The 19,636-nt window shown below is 49.9% G+C and overlaps 1 protein-coding gene and 1 long non-coding RNA gene across 9 annotated transcripts in view; one reads left to right on the top strand and one right to left on the bottom strand.

The window, feature by feature from the left end:
• Nucleotides 1-2,036: 2,036 nt before the first annotated feature.
• On the bottom strand, nt 2,037-18,999 carry Sall1 (spalt-like transcription factor 1). 4 transcript variants are annotated; one of them, XM_006255260.5, is made up of 4 exons: nt 18,802-18,999; nt 17,137-17,229; nt 4,743-8,173; nt 2,037-3,628 (listed from the first exon to the last, which is right to left on the bottom strand). In XM_006255260.5, exons 2-4 carry the CDS (start codon nt 17,210-17,212, stop codon nt 3,188-3,190), a joined length of 3,948 nt encoding a protein of 1,315 aa, XP_006255322.1. In that variant the 5' UTR covers nt 17,213-17,229; nt 18,802-18,999; the 3' UTR covers nt 2,037-3,187. The 4 variants fall into 4 exon arrangements, with proteins under 4 accessions (XP_006255322.1, XP_063134085.1, NP_001100885.2 ...); XM_063278015.1 differs by lacking the exon at nt 18,802-18,999 and adding an exon at nt 18,249-18,764; NM_001107415.2 differs by lacking the exon at nt 18,802-18,999 and having other exon boundaries at nt 17,137-17,237.
• LOC102553576 (uncharacterized) overlaps nt 15,485-19,636 on the top strand; it is a 62,277-nt gene continuing 58,125 nt past the window's right edge. Inside the window, exons 1-2 of one of the 5 annotated variants that reach the window (XR_010060119.1) lie at nt 15,520-15,914; nt 16,201-18,134. This is a non-coding gene — a long non-coding RNA (uncharacterized LOC102553576). Of the gene's footprint in view, nt 18,135-19,636 lie in introns of all 5 variants that reach the window. The other 4 variants (XR_005496994.2, XR_010060117.1, XR_010060118.1 and 1 more) reach the window with 4 other exon arrangements.

Below are 19,636 nucleotides of genomic sequence, written 5' to 3'. Positions count from 1 at the left end.
AAAAAAAATGTCACCTCAGTGAGTATTTTTTGGTTCAAAACTTTTGTGAACTTAACTGTCTACAGCGATCTTTCTTAGTCCAGACAACCTGGTTTCAACTAGGCTGTCCCTCAAGTTCCAAAAGGGAAAAGGACGCTCCGGTGGCATAGTGGGAGAGAAAAGATGGGCCAGGCTAGGACGCATAATCTGCCGGAACCCACTCAGTTGCTTTGTGAATATCAATCCATTTCTCTTCGGCTGGGCTGAGCTCAGATCACGCGTGTTTATCTCTGGGTTACGGGCTCTTTCTGGGTTTGGAATAGACGTAGAGGGGAATGGACAGGTGGTGATCGATACCTTACAATGATCATCAGTCGATACAGAAAGGTCGGGACAAAAGGCGGGAGGAGGGGCGCAGAGACACCCGGACTGCGATCTTATCATCACCAGGGCCGAGGTGGCCTCCGGAAAAACCTAATTGAACCCAAAGCAACTTTAGCTCGCCTTAGCCTACTTGCAGAAGGCGCTAGAAGGGAGGTTTGAGGGATAGAGGGGAAAGCGCCCGCCCCTGTCCCCTCGCGCGCAGCCCTGTGGGTATCCCGCGGACGGCGGGACCTGGGGACACCGCAGGACTGCGGCCACCGGGGAGCGCAGGCCCAGCTGCAGCGCGGTGACCCGGGAGGGTGGCAAAGGCGCTGTCACTGCTTGGCCCCTCGTGGTGGCCGCAGCCCGGGGATATCCCCTACGTCCCCAGACTTCGTGCCAGGGCTGGGAAAGACGCCCCTCCTGGACCGACGAGACCTACTAGACCGTCGCCTCTGGGACAGAACAGAACATCTGGCCTCTTAACCCTGTGCTCACTCCTGGAGCGGGAGTGGGGGAAGGCTGCAGGCAGAGTGGCGGGAGGTGAACGGGAACCAAAGCATCTGATCTGTTCCCTCACTCTGTCCACCATCTCTGACTTGGGGGATGAGGGGAGGGGGCTCGCCCTGCGCGGTCAGGACAGAGAACAAGGGCTACCCTCCGTCCCCGAACATCACCGCTGAACCTGCCGCCTAATCAGCGTTTTAAGCACCCTCGCGGCTCCTGGACTTTGGAGTGTAGGGACAAACCAGTGGCCTTGGACTAGCCCAGGCCTGCTGGGATCTTCTGCTGGAGTCGCCCAGGTTGGCCCTGGTTCATCAGCCTCACCTGGGCACAGCCAGTGAGATTCATCACCTCTCAAAGACAAAGTGAGTTCCCGTCGACCCCCTGGGCAGACAACTTCCACCCTGCCTATTGCCACTCTGTGGCAATCGGGCTCACAGATGTAAAACATGCCCTTGGAACAAGGAAGAAGACTAAGGTTAACTTGGATGATGAACTGTTTCAAGTTGCTCCTACAGACCTGTATAATAGATTTTTTTGGTGTGTGCTGTCCTTTTAAATATGTATGTGCTTCTAAATGCCTAAAAGACTAATTAAATAAAGGAAAATGTTCACCTCCTGGGTTGAGGCCCAGTTTCTAGTCAGATTATATAACCCTGTTGCATGGGGAATTCTCCAGCAACAGCAGCTCTCAGCTGCCTGAAAAAACACCACAGAATCAAGGGAAATGGAACTAGGATAGTTAAAAGCTAAAATCCACCGATCCTGTTTAAGGGACCGACCTTACCTGTCAGGATGAGGTCTCTAACCAAAACTAACGTTTTTCTCCCCCCTCTCTTTGGATATGGAGTGGGAGAAGATCGGATGTGTACATTCCCAAACAAGAAATGGATCTGGTGGAACTAGGTAGGTTACCGCATCTCAAAAACAAGCAAACAAACAAAAAAAACCCAAACAAACAAGAAAACAAAAACCAACCAACCAACTGACCAAACAAACGAAAAAACCCAAACGAAAGCAAAAGGCAGGCCCCAGGCAAGCCTGATTCTGTTATACCTTTTAGAATTTTTCCTATTTAGAGACACCAGCTCACACACACAATTTACAGCCACCTAGGGAAATGTTAAACTACCTTTAGGGCCCTTGGCTAAATAGAAATGCACTCTAAAAACACAGACACAATGTGTTGCTTTATCTGTTGCAAAAAAAATGTATTTGATTACTTGAGTAAAATTACAGTATCTCTGTTGTTAGTAAGTATTAAATGTTAAAGAAATTGGAACCCCCCCTTTCAACTTTCCAAGAAAGTGCATGTAACAGTCCATTTCTTTCCTCCCATATCTAATACAAAATAAACCAACATTATACCTGCTCTTATCAAGGAGCATTTGCTCTTGTAAGGGACATATGTACATTTTAATGAAAGGGATATTTCTTATTGTATATACAAGAGCATCTACATTTCTCCACTGAAGGTCGTTCAAGATGCTATCGTTAGCAGCATTGTGAAATCCCAGCACACGTCTTTTTCTACTGTGAAGATACCCTACAAGGCAAAAATGCTACATCTCAGTTTCAACTACCAAAACAACACTTGTGGGGTTTTTTTTCCCTCTAAAGAATTCTGCGTGCTTATTACTGTACAGAAACTGGTTAACATCGAAGACGACTCAAGTAAAAAGCACAATACGAATGGTTCAAAACGGAAATGGTTAACTCTTCAAAACAAAACCAACAAAAACAAACAAACAAAAAAAAGCAGGTTGAAGTTCAGAATCAAAATGAAAACAAAACCCAAAACAAACAAACAAACAAACAACAACAACAAAAACCCTAAGCCTTTCAAATGTTCAGCCTTGTACTTAAAAGTCCTTCCCTTAAATCTGTTTGGAAAGATTAGACAATGTGTTTGCTGATAAAATTTTCCAGCAGGATCAAAGTGTACATTTATATACAGACTTTATTAGAGATCTAACGTATCACGGAGGCATTGCATCAACACCAGATTCATATTAAACTGGATATAGAAAATAAGTTAATGCCAGATTAAGACCGCCTAGCAGGGCAACTTGCGATTGCCATAAATGTTACAGCAAGCTTAGAGCACTCTAGTCCATTAGTATTTAGTCCAAAATACAGAAGACCAAAGTTAATGCTTGCACTCTGTTTGCAAAGCAAGGTTATAGCACTAATAAATAAGCTTTCTTAGAACTCTAGAGGTTGAACAACGTACAAAAGAATGTCTTCATAATGTAGTTCATAGTCCCAGGGGCCAGAAGGTAAGGGGCGGGGGCAGGAGGCAACCTCGGGCGGCATTTTGAGTAGAAACGCTCTGGCAGCTTTAGCTCGTGACGATCTCTTTGCTGTCCTCCACGAAGCGGGTGAAACGGAAGTTGGTTCCGTTCTCGCTGCTCGCCATTTTCTCCAGACCAGCCAGGGGAGCACTGGGTTCCGAATTCCCCAGCTTTTCCACGTTCCCTGTCAGCCCGCTGATAGGTGAGCTGCTCCCGTTGCCCAGGCTTCCAGGAATTGGAGGGATGCCACCATTCTGAATGACAGAGATCTCGTTGGCCTTCATGGCCAGCCCGTTGGACAGTGCTGCTGTATACTGGTTCCAAAAGCTGGACGGATCCCCGCTTCCTGACCTCGCCGCCAGATCCTTCTGGAACATTTCTGGGAACTTGACAGGATTCCCTCCTAGAAATGTCATGGGGCCATCCACTGAGAGCCGGCGGCCCCGGCGTGCAGGGGTACTGTTCCACATATGAGTGCCCATGTGGACCTGTGAGGTGGGTTGGGGAAGAGAGAGAGGGAGAAAACAGAGCCGGGAGCTTAATAGCTGAATCTGTCTCAACTCGTATCCCAACACTCGACAAAGCAAGTGGCCTAAATGTCTATTCTTATTACACGACAGACAGGGGAAGAGACACCAGGAACCATCCACTCCCATGGTCCAGTAATAACGTGTCTGCTCTCTGCGGCACTGGGCTGGCTCTCCTCTTCCTGGGCTAACTCGCCTTACTTACTCTTTCTTTATTACCCGTATTTAGCTTATAATGGCCTCAAACAAGCCAGGCTGCTGCAGATAGCTCCTCTCAGGGTTAAAATTGTTATGTCCACTCCCATTCCAGGGCTAAGGATTGTATCTGACACCCTTTACCCCGTAGATGTCGTTTTCAGATGGGAAGAGAGCAGCCCTCGCTGATTGCCCATTGGAGGGCCTGCACAGAGAGAAAACCCAGAAAGTAATTATTCATCCCACATTACTGGCAGCCACCTCCAGAGGAATACTCTGTCAACAGAAAAATGTACACAGCGACAGTACTCAACTGTTGCTCTAGACCGAGCGTATTTGCTTTATTTCCAACACATATCAGTAGGAAATGTCGTGTAATCAATTATCATAATACCCATTAGCCGAGGAGTGATGTTACTGTTTCTAGAAAAATAAACCGTGCGAGGCTCGGGTTATGAAAAATAGCGGCATACGTGCCGGAGAGAGCCGTAGAGAGCTGTAATTATTAAGTGATATGGGCAGTGTGCAGGCCACACGGAGGTCTTTAATCAATACCCCATGGCAACGCCAGGCTGTCTGATTTGGTAGGTAAAGCAATTCATTTGATGCACTTAAGCTAGACAGCAGAGAGAGGCCTGCTGCTTCACTGAGGTACCAAATTATTCAAGGCCTTGGGACAGGCAGCGAGCTACAGGCTGCCCTTGTCCCTGCCATGATCCTGACCTCGAAAGGCTCCTCCATGTCTCCCCCCTCAGCTGAGTGGAGCAGGTCCCCCTTTCCAGAACCTTCTCCCTGACTATGCAGCTGAGGGCTCCAGGAGCACACACTAGCATCAACCGAGGGAGTAAGTTAGGGCTGAGGGGCGGCAGGGGGCAGGTACCTTCAGATTGCCTTTCGTTGTGAATGCTCTTCCACAGATAGTGCAAGCAAAGGGCTTCTCTCCAGTGTGAGTTCTCTCGTGGATCTGCAGGGCACTCGAGGAAGAGAAGGTTTTACCACATGTGTTACAATAGTGCTGTTTGGGGGTTCTCCGGGGCAGAGCTGGGAGCAGAACCGGGGATGTCGCAGAGGATGACAGAGGCCCCGAAGGGACATGACTAGTGGGGGCATCCTTACTGTCCTGAGGAGAAACGTGCACAAAGCCGTTGACCTCTGTTTTGATGAGAGATGACAACGAGCTGGCGGGAATCATCGCAGAGTTCTGATTGGGGCCGAGGTTGGAACTGGGCTCAAAGAGCTGCGATGGCAGATCTCGCATCTGATGTGTCAACATGTGCTGCTTCAAATTCCCCTTTGTGGAAAAGCCACGACTGCAAACTGTGCAAATGAACGGTCTCTCTTTGGTATGACTTCTGTAATGAATGTCCAAGGCACTCTGACAAGCAAAGGTTTTGCCACAAATGTCACAAGCAGTGTTTTTAAATTTACCCCGGTCTCTGAAAGGGAAGAGGATTCCCAGGGAATCTTCTTTGATGATTTTCTCTGCATGACTAGAGGTCAAGTCCAAAGCACCTCCGTTCACTGGGGTGGGAGACAGGCCATTGGCAAACTCGCCTGGCCCCACTCTCTGTGGCTTTTCCTCAACATTGGGTGACTTGTGGAACTCTTGGGTGCTGTTGGATGGGGACAGAGCCTGCATAGAAGAGGTAGACTCTGAGATGGCTGGGCTGCCCGAACTCTGGCTCTCCACATCCCCACCCACTGAGGATGAGTCATTGGTCAGTACATCTCCTTCCACTGACCCGTTCTCCACCGACTTCAGGCTGGCCTGCAGCTGCTCGGCCAGGCCAGCGTTGATCATCTTCATCTGATTTTCCAAAGCGGCGATGCTGGACATCTCGAGTGGCAGAGGTGAAGACGACAGGCTGTCTTGGGAAGCGTCAGCTGACTTGGGCGTATCCGGGATGCTGCCCTCAGGACACTCTTCCATGTTCTCATCTGAGAAGTTGTCTAAGTCATCGAAATTCTTCTCATCGAAGGAGCCTGTGTCAGACTCCATGGACTCGGGGTAGTTGTCAGGGACCGGGGTGTTCGGGATCTGGCCTCCCATGTGCATACGGATGTGCTGCTGGAGGACCACTGCGTTTGTGAACTTCTTCTGACAGATGGGGCAGGAATGCTGGACTCTGAGTGGGGGCATAGCCCGATGGACGCTGTAGTGGGTCTTGAGGTTCCCTTTCGTGGTAAAAGCCCGGCCGCAGATCTTACACTTGAAGGGCCTCTCCCCGGTGTGTGTTCGGTAGTGCATTTTCAAAGCGCTCTGACAGCTCAGAACCCGATGGCAGATGACACACTCGTTGGGGTCGGTGGCCTTCTTGTCAATGTTTTCTACCAGTTGCTGCAGCTTGGATGTCTCTGAGGCCTGGGCTGAATCTAAGAGTCCCCCAAAAGGAAACTTGGCCTTGAACTGCTCAGACATGAGGGGCAACAGAGGGTTGGTGAAGGTGGTCCCTCCTGCACCACCATCAGCCACTGGGGAGTTCAGGGCACTGCTGCCCGCTGTCGGGATGGAGCTTACCACGCTACTGTCTTCACCCTTGCCACCGAAGGGGGGCACAGCAGACCCTTCGGCTTCCTCTGGGACCCCACTTGGGTTTCTTGTGGCCAAATCGGGGGCCCCCGAGTCACTTTTGACTGAGCCTTGGGGGCTGGCAGCAGAATGGCTAATTGGGATGGGAGCTGGTTCTTCCGTCTTGATGAAGGGCGTGAGGCTTGGGAGGGTAGGAGGCAATGGCAGGCCGACGGAAGTGGTCAGAGTGGGCAGGACCGGCTTGGTGTCTAGCCAGCTGGTGACCGGCTTCTCTGGAGGGATGGACATGCCGTAGGGGATGCCGGTGCTCGTAGGGACGTTGTCCAAGTGCTCCGGTACGGGGTAGGGGTTCATCTGGATGTGGGGGTACTTCTCTTTGTGGCGCTGAAAGTGGACTTTCAGGTTGCCCTTGGTGGAGAACCTGTTCCCACAGATGTTGCACTTGAACGGCCTCTCTCCAGTATGGGAGCGCAAGTGGATCTGCAAGGCACTGTCACTCCCAAAGACCTTTGCACAGAACCTACACTTGTGTTTAAAGAATGCCTCGTCTGAAGTACTCTTTGCTTCGAAGGCAGTGACATTTGGTGGCTTGCTTTTTCTTTGCTGGGCCAAGGCAGACAGGGCGTTTAAATCTTCTGCAGTTGTCGCAATGTTAGGCAAAGGGGTAGGGAAAACAGCATTAGCTGGGGTCGGCTGAGGTAGAAGTGGGTTAGATGCAGGACTCAACAGACTGCTTATTGCGAATGCTGCTGGTGAGGATGATGCTGAGACGGCCGGGGGGCTGACATGGGAGGCACCAGCATTGGAAGCCACTTTTTCCGAGGACGGGGTGGGAACTGTTGCTGTCACCATGCTCACGTTGGGAGATGGGCCACTACTGGGCGGGATGATGGTGCCGGAGCTGCTCTGAGGTAGCTGGACTGGGGGGAGCTGCTTCACACCGCTGATGTTGGCAGATTGGCTAGCAAGGCTCTGTGCTAATCCAGCTGCCACCGCCAGCTGCTGAGACAAATGGGAACTTAGTGTGGTCAAGGGGTTGGCAGACGTTCGTAAAGTACCTTGAGAAGGAACAGAAGAGGCTGACAGATCTGCGTTCTGAGAAGCCAGCAGCAGTATTTGGTGACGAATCTGTTCTATGAGCTGCAGCTGGTGGATCTGCTGCTGCTGCAGAGCTAGGAGCTGCTCCATGAGGGCCGAGATGAGCAGCTTGCCTCCAGAGGCCCCCCCACACCTCGCTTCCTGGGAGAACTGGGCCACCGCCACCTTGGTGCTCTGGAGATTTTCAATGATGACGTTGCTGTTGATCACCGAGAAGTTGCCCAGTGTCGTCAGGTCCCCAAGTTGAGGTAGAGAGGTTGTGATCGCTGAGGTACCCGTGGAAGAGCCGCTGTGGCAGCTTGGGGTGGCGATGTTGGTGACACTGCTCAGAGTGCCACCGTTGCTGCTGCTGCTGCTGGTGGCAACTGGGACCTCCGTCTCCATGGACTCTTCCCTGTCGAGTCCCTTGTGTTCTGAAAGGTCGCCGCAGTCTTCTTGGTCTGCTTTACTCGCCACGAATTTCATTTGCTCATCAGGATTGTTGAGAGACGGCGGGCCGGGAGGGAAGGTTTTTGGTGGGGAGGCTGGACTTTCATTGACGATCAAAACTAATTGATTCTTAGTGCAGCTCTTTTTGTGGAGCAGAAGGTCTGATAATTCAAAGAATTCAGCGCAGCACCGGCCACAGACGTGGGCATCTTTGCTCTTAGTGGGGCGACTTGGTTGACCCTTCTCTGTGTCCCCTATGAACATCAAAAAGTGCAGGGTTAAAAATGAAGCCAGGACAGACTGTCAGGAATGACTTGAAAATGACAGAAAGGGCCACGAAAAATTCTCTCTCTGCCAAAACTCCAAACACAGCCCTTGAAAGCCAGGCTGTGCTTCCCGGTGTTGAGGGGTTCCTGTCCAGCTGGTATTTTGGATAGTTAAGGCCTTTAGATAATGCATCAAAATATAAAATACCATGAAGGGAGGATATTGGTACATAATGAAATTCCATAGCAGAATATTGATTTCCAATATTTTATACACCGATTGTCTACTTGCCGGGAGAGGGTCCCTCAAGCACACTGAGGACTTATTAGGCTCTTGAGTTTCTGTCAACCTTATTCATTTTCAACTGATGCAAAGATATCTGTGACAGTCTGTTCTGTCACTAAACTAATTTGTAGTCATTCAGGCTCCAATCAGTTGTTGACAAGGGTGGGGGAAAAGGCGTATCACCCAGCTGGGGACTGAGACTCCAGAATCACCTCAAGTCCCTGCCTGGAAACTGAGCTCAGGCCCAGCAGTGACAAACACAGGTCAGTCTCATCAGTAACAGATCCATTCCCACCGCACGCTAGAAAGCAACACCCACACGCCCGCACACACACACACACGGAACGGAGAGAGCGCAGGCTTGTGATCCCTTGCAGGCCTGCCCGGTACCTATGCATCGCCCCACAGACGGCTACTCTTCAAATGCAGGAATGAGCTCTGGTGTGCATCCTCCTAGGCAAAGAGTGTATGCCCCCACATTTCAAGTGGCAATGTCCTAAAGAGCTCCTAAAGTGGCCTTTCTGCCTCTATAACCCGGCACAGCACCCACAGTTCTGCTAAATACTAGCTAAGGAAGAGTGTGCTGAGAGGTGCTCCCTTCCTTAAGAAATCATGCTTGCACGAGAGTTTGGCAATTCTTGTCTGAAATTCTTGCCTTCAAAAATACTTTGCCTTTTACTGTTATCAATTGCCAAACAGATTGCCCTGAACATGTGTGCACGCACACACACAGCATGCATGCACACATGCGCGCGCGCACACACACCCACACACACACCCACACACACACACACACACCCCTTGACCGTTTTTTTGGCTTCGCTGGCTGTTCAGATGTCTTCTCACTAAGATCCATTTGTAAACTAAACATCAAAATCTCCAACTCCAAGCTAACATCCTATTCAAAGACAGGATGGCGTCCCCTTGTTTGCTCAGCATGGGGAACACCAACTCCTGTTGTCAAAATGGTGTGTGGTCATCTCCAAAGGCTGTGAAAAAAACTGTTTAATTCAAGGATTACCTCCCTGCGTGCTTTTCTACAGAGCTGAATCAGATAATAGGTAGTTTCCATGACTTCCAAATTGAATCTTCTAGAAAACTTGCAGGAGGAAAAAAAAAGTAATCGAAAATATGAATACATGGGAAATCAAAATGCTGCCCACCCCACAGATCCCAGTCAACTCAGAGTCCACCCAAAGGAGCCAGAGGTTACCTTTTTGGATTGAGAGCTAAGAAGCTCCAAGAGTTTTGCATTTCAGAAAATACAATTAACACCTAAACAGTCAGTTGTGAAAATTCCTTAACTCTATCTGCCTGCAGTGATGGAAGTTGATTAGGGCCCCTGGTAAAGCATGCTGGCCCGGAGGAGCGAAGCGACGCGTGCACACTCTCCTCTCTGGGATAGTTATTTTAGTGGCTGAGTTATATTTAATAAGCCAGCTTTCCTAATCCCCATCTTTAAATCTACACGGGGTTGTAGTGCAACCCGCATTAACAACACAAAACAAATCGCAGTTGTAGCAGAAAATACCAATAATGATCCAGTTTTAATTTAATGTTTAATCGTCCTAATTGGCACCAGATTCCCATGCTCGCTGGAGGTGCTGCTTTAAACACTTTCCTCTCTCTTCTCCTGCCTCGAAATAAGGCAAACAAAATATTAAATGAAATTTGTTAAAGTTAACCCCCTGCTTCACTCGGGACAAAAATGATGTGACAAAAAAAAAATTCTGTTGAAAGCTTCGTATTTTGACAACTGATTTTAAATGATGCCCCCCATTTCAGATGCTTATTTTCAACTGGGAAATGCGAGTCCTAATATATTCAACAGAAATGTTATTTCTTTCTCTTTGCGCATTTCCATATGTAATGGTTATGTCTCCATCTACTTTTACAACCAATTATGAAGGAACAAAAGCTATTCCGTTTGTTCACACATTTTCAACAAAGTGCATTAAAACTATTATGTCAGCATGTTCTATTAAGCTCTGCATTCAGTGGAAAATACTTTTCAACCAGCTCACATTTATCAAAACATAAAGCCACTTTAAAACACAGTTTTGCTTGGTCAGCTGGGCTTAGACAAATAATGACAGATTCAGAACTAAATAACTAGCAAGGGAAATCAGAAAACTGACTTCAACAATTGTACACATTACAATATGGTTGCTTCAGATATTTAGCACATCTGTGCTCACGGTTAAAGGGCATTTTAATTCTTTGTAACTTGCGAACATCTGATATTCTCACAATAGATAGGGGGAAAAAAATAATAAAAGGAAGGTTACTTTAGAAGGTCCCACCGGTTACTACTTCCCTGCACTGGGATTCTGCATTTCGTGCGGCTTCAAGACTCACTGGAGAATTTGCAAGTTCTTCAACCTGAACTTTTTTTTTTAATATATATTTAGCATTCTGCTAATTATGTAGAAAATAACAGACACTGAGAAATCAATGCCTGCTTGCTTCTAAGAGGGAGAGCCTGTTTAAAAAGTTGGCCATAGTTGAGCTTCAGTTCTCACAATTTAGGAAGCTGACATTTGATCTCACCGTACCATCAGCTAATTTAATTTCCTGATGTTTATGAACAATCTGCTTCCTCCCAAATCCTAGCATCTATTTTGATTCAGTTCAGAAGCAGGTGCTACTCCGCTCCAAAGTGCCTGACTTCAAACCCATCTGCATTGTGAACAGAATTCCAGCGAAGTAGCTCCAAGAGAAAGGAGACAGGCTGGGAAAACCAGCATGGATCTTTTGCCTCAACTACTAAAAGGACTACTTTAAGTTGCAATTAGATAACAAGCAGGCAGAAATACACACACACACACACACACACACACACACACACACACACACACACACACCCTGTGCTCTAATTCCTTTTTTCCCCCTGATCCTACTCTCTGTTATCTTGTATCTCTCTCAATAATCTGTTACACAGGATGGCAACTGGTGACCTCATTATAGTAACTGCAGTTCCCTTGTTCCCCCTATTGTGGTGAAAATCACATTCCAGATCCTTTTCTATGGATTTTGCATTCACATTAATTTCGTAATTCCAGCCAGATAGGGACATTTACAAAGCAAGAGCTTCCCCTGACCCCCAGCAACCCCAAAAAGATGCTTAGAATTTCTGCTCTTTTTTGGGGGGGGGAGGAAGGAGGTTATGTTGTATCATTACCAAATTGACACTAAAATTCTAGATGTTTAAGCTCTTGCTTTTTTTTTTTTTTTTTTTTTTTTAGGTACCTAATTCAAATGTGTCACTTTTCTCTCCTCTTAACCAAGCAGGGCAGAATGGAAGCAGAAAAATGGAAGTGTTGCAGCCTATCTGTCTACTCAGAAAGCAAAAATAAAACTCTGCCTCGCACAGAAAGGTTCAGCCAGTCAGGAAAGGAAGAAAAGGAAAACCAGGAAAAAAAAGAAAAAAAACCCCCAAAAAACAAAAAACTAGAAACAAATCACCAGGCTCTACCAGATTTAGTTTCTTCTTTGGGAGCTCCTCAGAAAGACACTTAATACTACTTGCTAGTACCTTAAGACTACATTAGCATTTCTTAATAGAACTCGAACAATGGTGGACTTGGGGCCCCTAATTTTAACAGGCTGTTCCTTCCACCAGACCTGCTTGCAAAGACAAGCATGAACGTATTCGATCGAGCGACGCTCTATCTTTTCGCCTTGTTTTATTTTTTAAGGCGGGATCTGAATGTCCAACTTAAGGTTCCAGAAAAAGCTGTAAAATACAACATATGCTGCACATATTTTCTGTGCCTGAAGTCCCTTTCAGGCAGCATGCAATCAAATGACAAATGAACTGGCCTCCTTCAAGTTTACAGTGTCGGCCCTGCTCGTGTGGACGGAGACAAGAGAAACCTCTGGGAAAAAAAGAAAAATAACACGGACAAGATACTCCATTTAAAGTTCTGGTCCAGGCCCACCTCCGGCTCACAATGAAAGGGGAAAATGTCTTCCCTGTGGATGAATCAAATTGAACACTAGATGGGGATCCAACAGCAAGGGTTTGTTCACAACTTACTCCAATGACACGGAAAAGAGAGACTCCTTAAGGCGAGATCTAAACACTGACTACACAAACATTGGCAAAGTCACAAGAAACTAAATCCTGGTTGTTGGAGGGTGAAGCTGAGCTGTGGGAACTACCTGTCAATCTTCCCCTTTGGGGGTCTGGCATCTGGGGGTGGCAGGGGAATAAGGTTAGGAAAAGAAGCCAAGCTGATAAGGAGAAACTAAAATAAACTACCAAGTTCCTGCTAAGTGACTAGCAAGACTCAAATTGGGGGTCACCGGGAAGACACTGAAGGACACATTATGATCTGGACCTTGTCACCTCTGCATGGGAGGAGGCTGGCAAAGGTTAAAACAGCTCCACACATCCAGGTTTTCTAAAGCCTGGTGCACAAACTTTTTTCCTCCTTGGGGGAGGGGTGTCAAGCCTCAGGTTAATATTCTCTTTCTCTATCCTCTAAGGATATTTTGGAATACAGGCTTTCTGCACTAGGGACTGTGTTAGAAAAAGCCACCTTTAAGCTGCAGAAGAATTTCGATTTTCTGGTTACTACACACGGAGTGAGCTTGGCTAAGTTTTGAAACCCCCGGAACCTGCCCGAATCCCTCTTCCCACCACCCTCCAGATTCTCTACCAGAAAAATGTGGGCTTTCCGCCTTCTGAAGGATATTGTTGGTATAAAAAAGACAACTGGAAGCCTCCAGCCGTGGAGAAGAGAAACAGCTTCCAAACAGAACCCTGTAATTTGGTACTTGTGCCCTGAGCCATTGCAGAAACTGGATGTAAAATACATCAACAGATTCTCAATACCAAAAAGCTACCTTCCGTCCCCACAGTTTATCTCCTGCCTGATCCGGCTTTGCCCTGTTTTTTTTTTTTTTTTTTTTGTTGTTGTTGTTAACATTTTAGAAAGTATTTGCAGCCTGAAGCAAATCTCAACAAAACAAAAACAAGACCAAAAAACAGTTCACATTTTCTCATCCAGAATTTGCTATTATTGTCAAACTTAAAATAGGCTTGATGAAACATGAATTCTTTCCAACTGCCTTATCTTGCAGGTGTCAGTTTTTTTTTTTTTTTAAGAGAATTCATTATAGTTCTCTCTAACCTTTTGGGCCCAGAAATCAATGTGTGGCCATTGAGCTGCTTCCAATGAGTAAATTACTTTGGTAAATAATAGAATTTCTTTATTAATATGAGTAAGAGGGGGTTTCTCAGGATATTTCTTAGGAGAGTCAATGCTTTATCTGTAAATCCCGATGTTTTAGGTTCCTTCCAATACTATCCTCTCCTTTCAGAAGCCGAGCAGCAAAATACTGAAAACGAATGGAGACAGAATGGGGCCTGCCAGTGACTGCAGGACTCATGAAACCATCACTAAATGGAGTGAAGCAAACCAAACCAAACCAAATCCCAACACACACACACACACACACACACACACACACACACACACACACACACACACACCTGGAAATCCAAACTCAAAGAAAAGTAACCACCTATTAGATCACTAGATTCCCACATTCTCTTTTCCAAGGTTTATCCATCATGGTAAATAATCTTTCCAAGGCTAGTTATCTTTCTCCAAGTAACTGGAGACTTGTTGAATATCTTTTAAGAAATGGATCCTACTTACCACAATTCTATTTTCATAAGAAGCAGAAAAAAAACTTTACAGGAATACACAAGTAGAATAAATTAACGAGGTCCTAAGATTAATTAAATAATCTAACGTCAACCAAATAATCTCTCTCTCTCTTTTTTTTTTTTTTAAAATGGAATGGAGGTGTTGGGATGGCCACTTAGCAAGGCATAGCTTTCTTTGTAAAACTCGACACAACACGTACATAATACACAGATGAGGCCACGGAACACAGCAGGAATGTGCCTGCTTCATGGCCACGGTGGCTGGCTCTGAAAACTTTTCTAGGTTTGACTCTGTGTAGAAGTTAGACAGTTTGGGGGACAGCACGGGAGCGGGGCATGAGCAAGATCCACTTTGGTAATGTCTGATACTTCATTTGCTGTGTAATCAGACCATCTTGAGACAGGAGGAAGGGTATGGCTGGCATCTGAGCTAAGGCATTGCCTTCCAAAGGAAAACTACCAAAGGTCCAGCAGTGGCTTCTCAGGCACATGTTCTAGGTAGGGAAACGGATGGAGATTGCTGGACTCATTGAGGAAAAGTCGAGTTTTAAGAGCAAACTAGAGCTGTGTCGCGAGCATTTATTTCTATGTATCTAACAACTATCCCCAAATGAAAAGAGCTGGGGTATGGTGGGGCCCTCCTGACTGTCAGCTGGTGGGGAGGGCTGCTGGTGTAGGAGTACTGTTACAGCACACTAAATCCTGTAACCCTATTACAAAACCTGCCCTCTAGGCAACTTTTCCCAAACTTATTGTTCAGCCATGTAAAAACAGTCATAATCTAAAACTATTACTACTGAAGAAAAGGAGGGAGCGGGGGAAATGGCCTGGGAGGGGGGGGTGCTTCCTAGGGCGTTCAGGATAATCACTGCTTTGTGGACAATGAACCAGCTTTTAGGAAGAAAAAAAGGAGAAATTAAGTGAAAAAGAAGAAAGAAAGAAAGAAGGGAAACTTGATTCAGTTCCTTAATTAACTTACCTCAAAGCTCAAATAAACTAAAAAAAAATTGTTCTAATAACTAATAATAGTGAGAGGCAGTGAACTCCTTTAATGCTATCGCTTTATGAGAAGCCTTAACTATTAAAAATTCCAGATCCAGACTCAAAGCAAAGCACTAGCAAGCATCTTGCCTTCCGAAACCCGAGGTGGTGGTTGTTAGTTTTGAAAATTTTTGCGTGGAGAATACAAACAACCAATACAAATTAAAAAAACAAAACCCCCAAAACAAACAAAAAAAAAAAAACCCTCCACCTTTCTTCCCCCAGGTTATTTCCCCCCACCCCGTATGCAAATTGTTAAGTTTTAACAGCATCCCAGTGCTAAGGCCTGACTTTAGAAAAAGATTGTTGTGGGGGCGGCAGGAAGCCTACGAAACTAGCCGAGAAACCCCACAAAAATAGTCCGAGTGGTCGCTGCGGCCTTGGTTAATTTCATCTGGTTTTACCCTCAAACCGGTTCTTTTGGGGTGGGAAGCCGGGTGTGTTTTAAGGGATCTTTCCGGAGGACTCAGAATCACACTGGTGAGGCTTCGAGCTTCAAAAGGTGCTGGGCAAAACAGTTGTCCTAATGGCTTTCAGATCGCCTGAAAAAATGTCCAGGTGTCTCAAGCCAGGACTGCCCTCTCCCAACGGCGAGGAGGAAGTAAGCTGGCGGTCCCTTGTCGCTCGGGCTCTGCCTGCGCGTCCCCGCACCCAAAGCCAGGCCTCTGGGGACGGAGCCTACGATTTAGGGCTACCGCGTTCACAGAGCAGAGTGGCCAGAGGTGAGGATCTCAGGTCACGCTTCCGAGCTCTGCTGGGGTGCAGCTCCCTCCTCCACACCCGGGATCGAGGATCCCGAGGGGCAGCGGAGCCGCCGAGCCTCGGTCGGGTCGCTCTCTGATCGACGCAGCGGAAAGTCAGGCGCAGAGTCCGGTGACCCCCGAAACAGAGTGGAGCCTCTGGCCTTGGGAGCTCGGAAACTGCCTAAAACAGCTCAGGTCAAGCTGGGGTCGGAGGGGGTCTTCCCTCAGTAGCCCCAGTTCCATGCTCGGGTCTCTTCTATTCTAGGCCACAGTTCCCGCACACAAACTTTTCCCGACTCATCCAGTCCTTTCCGAACCCTGCCTTCGTCGCCGGCTCGCTCCAGGGGTCTGGCGGACTAACACCGGGGACCCGAGAAAGTGTCCAATGACCCTTTCCAGGACGGGTCCGGAAGGATGAGACTCCATAATACGTGGGGAGCACACATCCAAGTCCGACTTTGACGGGTTATGGTTGCAAGTGTGGAGAGAAACGACAGGAGGACAAACTTGGGAAGCCGGACCAAGCGACACTTCCCTGTCCCTAAGTCAGTCTCCAGAGAGACCGGCAGCACTCGGCCGCGACCCCGGGACGTCGCTCCTCCACCCCAATTCCCTGTTCTCACGGCTCGGAACCCCCAAAGGTACCACATTTTGCCCGCTAGTCAAGTGGGAACGAGAGAGTCGGGGGTGGGAGGGGGGTTACGGCGAGCTCCCCACGCGCTCGGCGTTCAGCCACCCGCACGAAGTAAACTTCTTTAACATTGGCCGCAGGGCTGGGCGGCGAGGCCCAGGCGACAGAGGCCCAGCCCGGGGACCCGGGTGGCGCGCGGGGAGCGGGAGAGACCTCGCGTGGGCATCCACGGATGGCCCCTGCCCGCAAGATCGCCCCTCGGGGCGGCCGGGTTCTGGCCGCGGCTTCTCCGACCCGCTGGGTGGAGGAGAGAGCTGGCCGGTCGACCCTACTCCGCCCAGTCGAAGACACGGAACTCGGGAAAGCTCCAGCCGGGATAGGCTGGCTCTCCCGGGACAGGGGGAAGCCTGGCCCGGCAAATTGAAATCGAGGAAGCATGAAATAAAATCAGACGCGCCGAGTGCAGAAGGCGAGAGCGCCGGTGGGCGCGGAGCCCGCCGCGTGTGCGTGGGTCCGAGTGTGCGTGTGAGTGCGTGTCTGGGTGTCCGCGGCGCGGGCCGGAGCACTCACCATCTCGCCGGGGGAGCGAGGCCACTTCGGGGTCGGATTGGAAATGTTGAGGCTTCGCTTGCTTCCTCCGCGACATGCTGGCTCAAACATCAGCTGGGGCAGAATAAAAAATTACTAAAAAAAATCTTCTCAAAATTACGGAAATCGAGCGGCGGCGGCGGCGGCTCCCCCCGCCCGCCGGCCCGCCCGCCCCCTCCCCGGCTCCCCGGCCCCGGGCACAGCGCGCATGTGTCCTGCTATAATTATGATTATCAATAATGCATTGCGATTAATCATAGAGGGGCTCTTTGAAAGGCGATTGGCATCGGGCCAGCGCTATTCAAACCCGCTCGCCTTAATCAATTAGTTCGTGATTTGCTGCAGACCCCTGTCTCTCCGCGCGCTGGCCCAATAAGCCGGCCGCGGGGCTGGCTCTGCGTGCCGCGCCGCCCGACTCTTGGTTAACCCTCTTGGCGACCGCCCGGGACTCCGCGGCCCGGCCGCCGGGGGCCTGCCTCCTCGCCACTGCGCGCCTAACGCCCCGGCCGGCGCCCCCCGCTCGTTCCCCTCCCCCCTCCCCCGCCCTCCATCCCGGGCTGGGCCGACCCGAATTAGCATGCTCGCCCAGGAGCCTAGCGGAGCAGGGCCGCGTGGGGGTGGGGCTGGCGGCGGGGGCTGGGGACCCAGGCTGCGGGCGAGCGGCGAACTTCCCAACTCCCGCGCTGCGTTCTGGCCCGCGAGGGGGAGGGAGTCCCGTGGCGGGACGGGGTGGGGGAGGGCTCCCCGTTTCGTGAGTGTTCCTTCATTTCTTTAAGAGCTACCAGAAAGCAGCCCACCCCCACTCTCATAAAAAAAAAAAAGCGAGTGGGGAAGAGCCAGCCCCACGCCGGTCCGCCTCCCGCCCGCTGCCGGGCCTCCCTCCCGCCTGCCCGCCGCCTGGCTCGGAGATCCTTCGCCCAGAGTTCTCCATTCTCAGGATCCCGGGCTCGCGGGGGTGCGGAGAAGAGGACCCAGGAAAGGTTTGGGGACGTGATGGGTTTGGGGCCTGGGGGGAGGGGCAGTTTTCTCGCCACCCCATCCTCTCCCTGCCAGGGAGCAGCGACCCTCCAGCCTCCTTAGCTCCCTTTCTCTACCTCGGACATTCCCGGGACAATTAGGGCTGAAGTTTTCGGGAGAAGCGCCCCGAGCCCGTGGGATAAGGGGGCGGCTCGGCTCCGCCCAGGACCCCCTCCAGAACCTCCCCCCGACTGCCCCGGTTGGCTGCAGGGCGCGTCACTCCGCGGGGAGGCGGCGGCCACCGTGGCGCCGCCAAGCCCGGGGAGGGTGGAGAGCAGGGACCTGACTGAGCTCCGAGTTCAGTTTCGGCGGGAGGGAGGGGAGGGGCGCCGCTAATCCAGTGCTAAGCAGAGCTCCCCCGGCCTGGGTGGTGCTGCTGGAGCCAGAACCTAGGCACCGCCTCTACCCCGGACCCTAGTGCTCCCTGCCCTAGGGCTGGAGGCCGCCGCCTCCTCTGCAACGAGGTGGCTGCCTAGAGCCGGGAGTGTGTGAGCGTGGAGGGGGGGTCCCGTCCGCTGCCCCGCTAGCTACGCCGCGACTCGCCTTCACTTTTCCGACACTTGCCACGCGCGGCGCCCAAACTTTTCTCTCCATCTCTGTCTCCCAGAGCTGGGAGCCAGCCTCTCTTACCCGCTCATGGGACCCAGGGATCCGGGCCCTGCACTCCCTCTTCCGGGTTTAGGCGCCTGAGAACCTGAGGCTCGGTCCTTGGCTTAGCTTAGATCTCCTCCTGCCTCGGGGTTTCCGCTCGCCGAGGTTCCCGAAGTCCTGCACCCGAAGGACTAAACTAACTTAAACTTCGGCTGAGTAATGGGGGTGGAGGCGGGGGAGGGGTGCAGATACACAATCCTTGCCCTATCTCGCGATCGGGAGAGGAGAGGGCTCATAAGGACGCCCCAATTCTGGAGCGCCTTTGAGTCTGGATCGTGACACAGTCGGCTCGCGCGAAGTGGGCACTAGCCTTCGCACCAGAGCCTTGGAACTCAGGACCCATGTCGCACTCTCCTAAATGGCTTTTTGCCCCCTTTCCCCAGTTCTTTCCCCCCTAATCTTTTGTGTGCTGGTTGAAAATATCTTTTTTTCGGTCTGCTGACTTTATTCTTTCTTGGTTTAACTTCTCCCTTCTTTCATTCTTCCCGTCCACCCTTCCTCCCTTTTCTTAGTTTTGTTCTTGCTCTCCCACCCCTCACGGGTCCCTAGTCTCCCGCTTTCTCCCTCACCTCGCTCTTTCCTTCTCCCCAGGTTCTGTTGGGTACAGTAGATTTTGATAAAAAGACAAACGAAGCTATCAGAGGCTCTGATGTTGAAGAATGAAGATAATAATGTTTCCATAGGTGGTGTTTCAAATGCCATTATTTCTCACTGAATATTTAAAGAGATCTCTCGGCAAAGATGGATTTGCGCGCTCCTGGGGTGCGAGCCGCTTGCTTTCCCCAAACCCCCGGGAACGTGAGCAGACCTGAGC

The sequence above is a fragment of the Rattus norvegicus genome, chromosome 19 (assembly GCF_036323735.1).
Source record: "Rattus norvegicus strain BN/NHsdMcwi chromosome 19, GRCr8, whole genome shotgun sequence".
NCBI classification, from domain to species: domain Eukaryota; kingdom Metazoa; phylum Chordata; class Mammalia; order Rodentia; family Muridae; genus Rattus; species Rattus norvegicus.
This window is presented reverse-complemented; position numbering and strand designations above follow the sequence as displayed.

Coding starts and splice junctions, on each gene's coding strand:
- Sall1 (XM_006255260.5), bottom strand. CDS start 17,212: ATGTCGCGGAGGAAGCAAGCGAAGCCTCAACATTTCCAATCCGACCCC. Junction 8,174..17,136: donor CTCGCTCCCCCGGCGAGATG/GTGAGTGCTCCG, acceptor TGATGTTCATAG/GGGACACAGAGAAGGGTCAA. Junction 3,629..4,742: donor CAACGAAAGGCAATCTGAAG/GTACCTGCCCCC, acceptor CCCACCTCACAG/GTCCACATGGGCACTCATAT.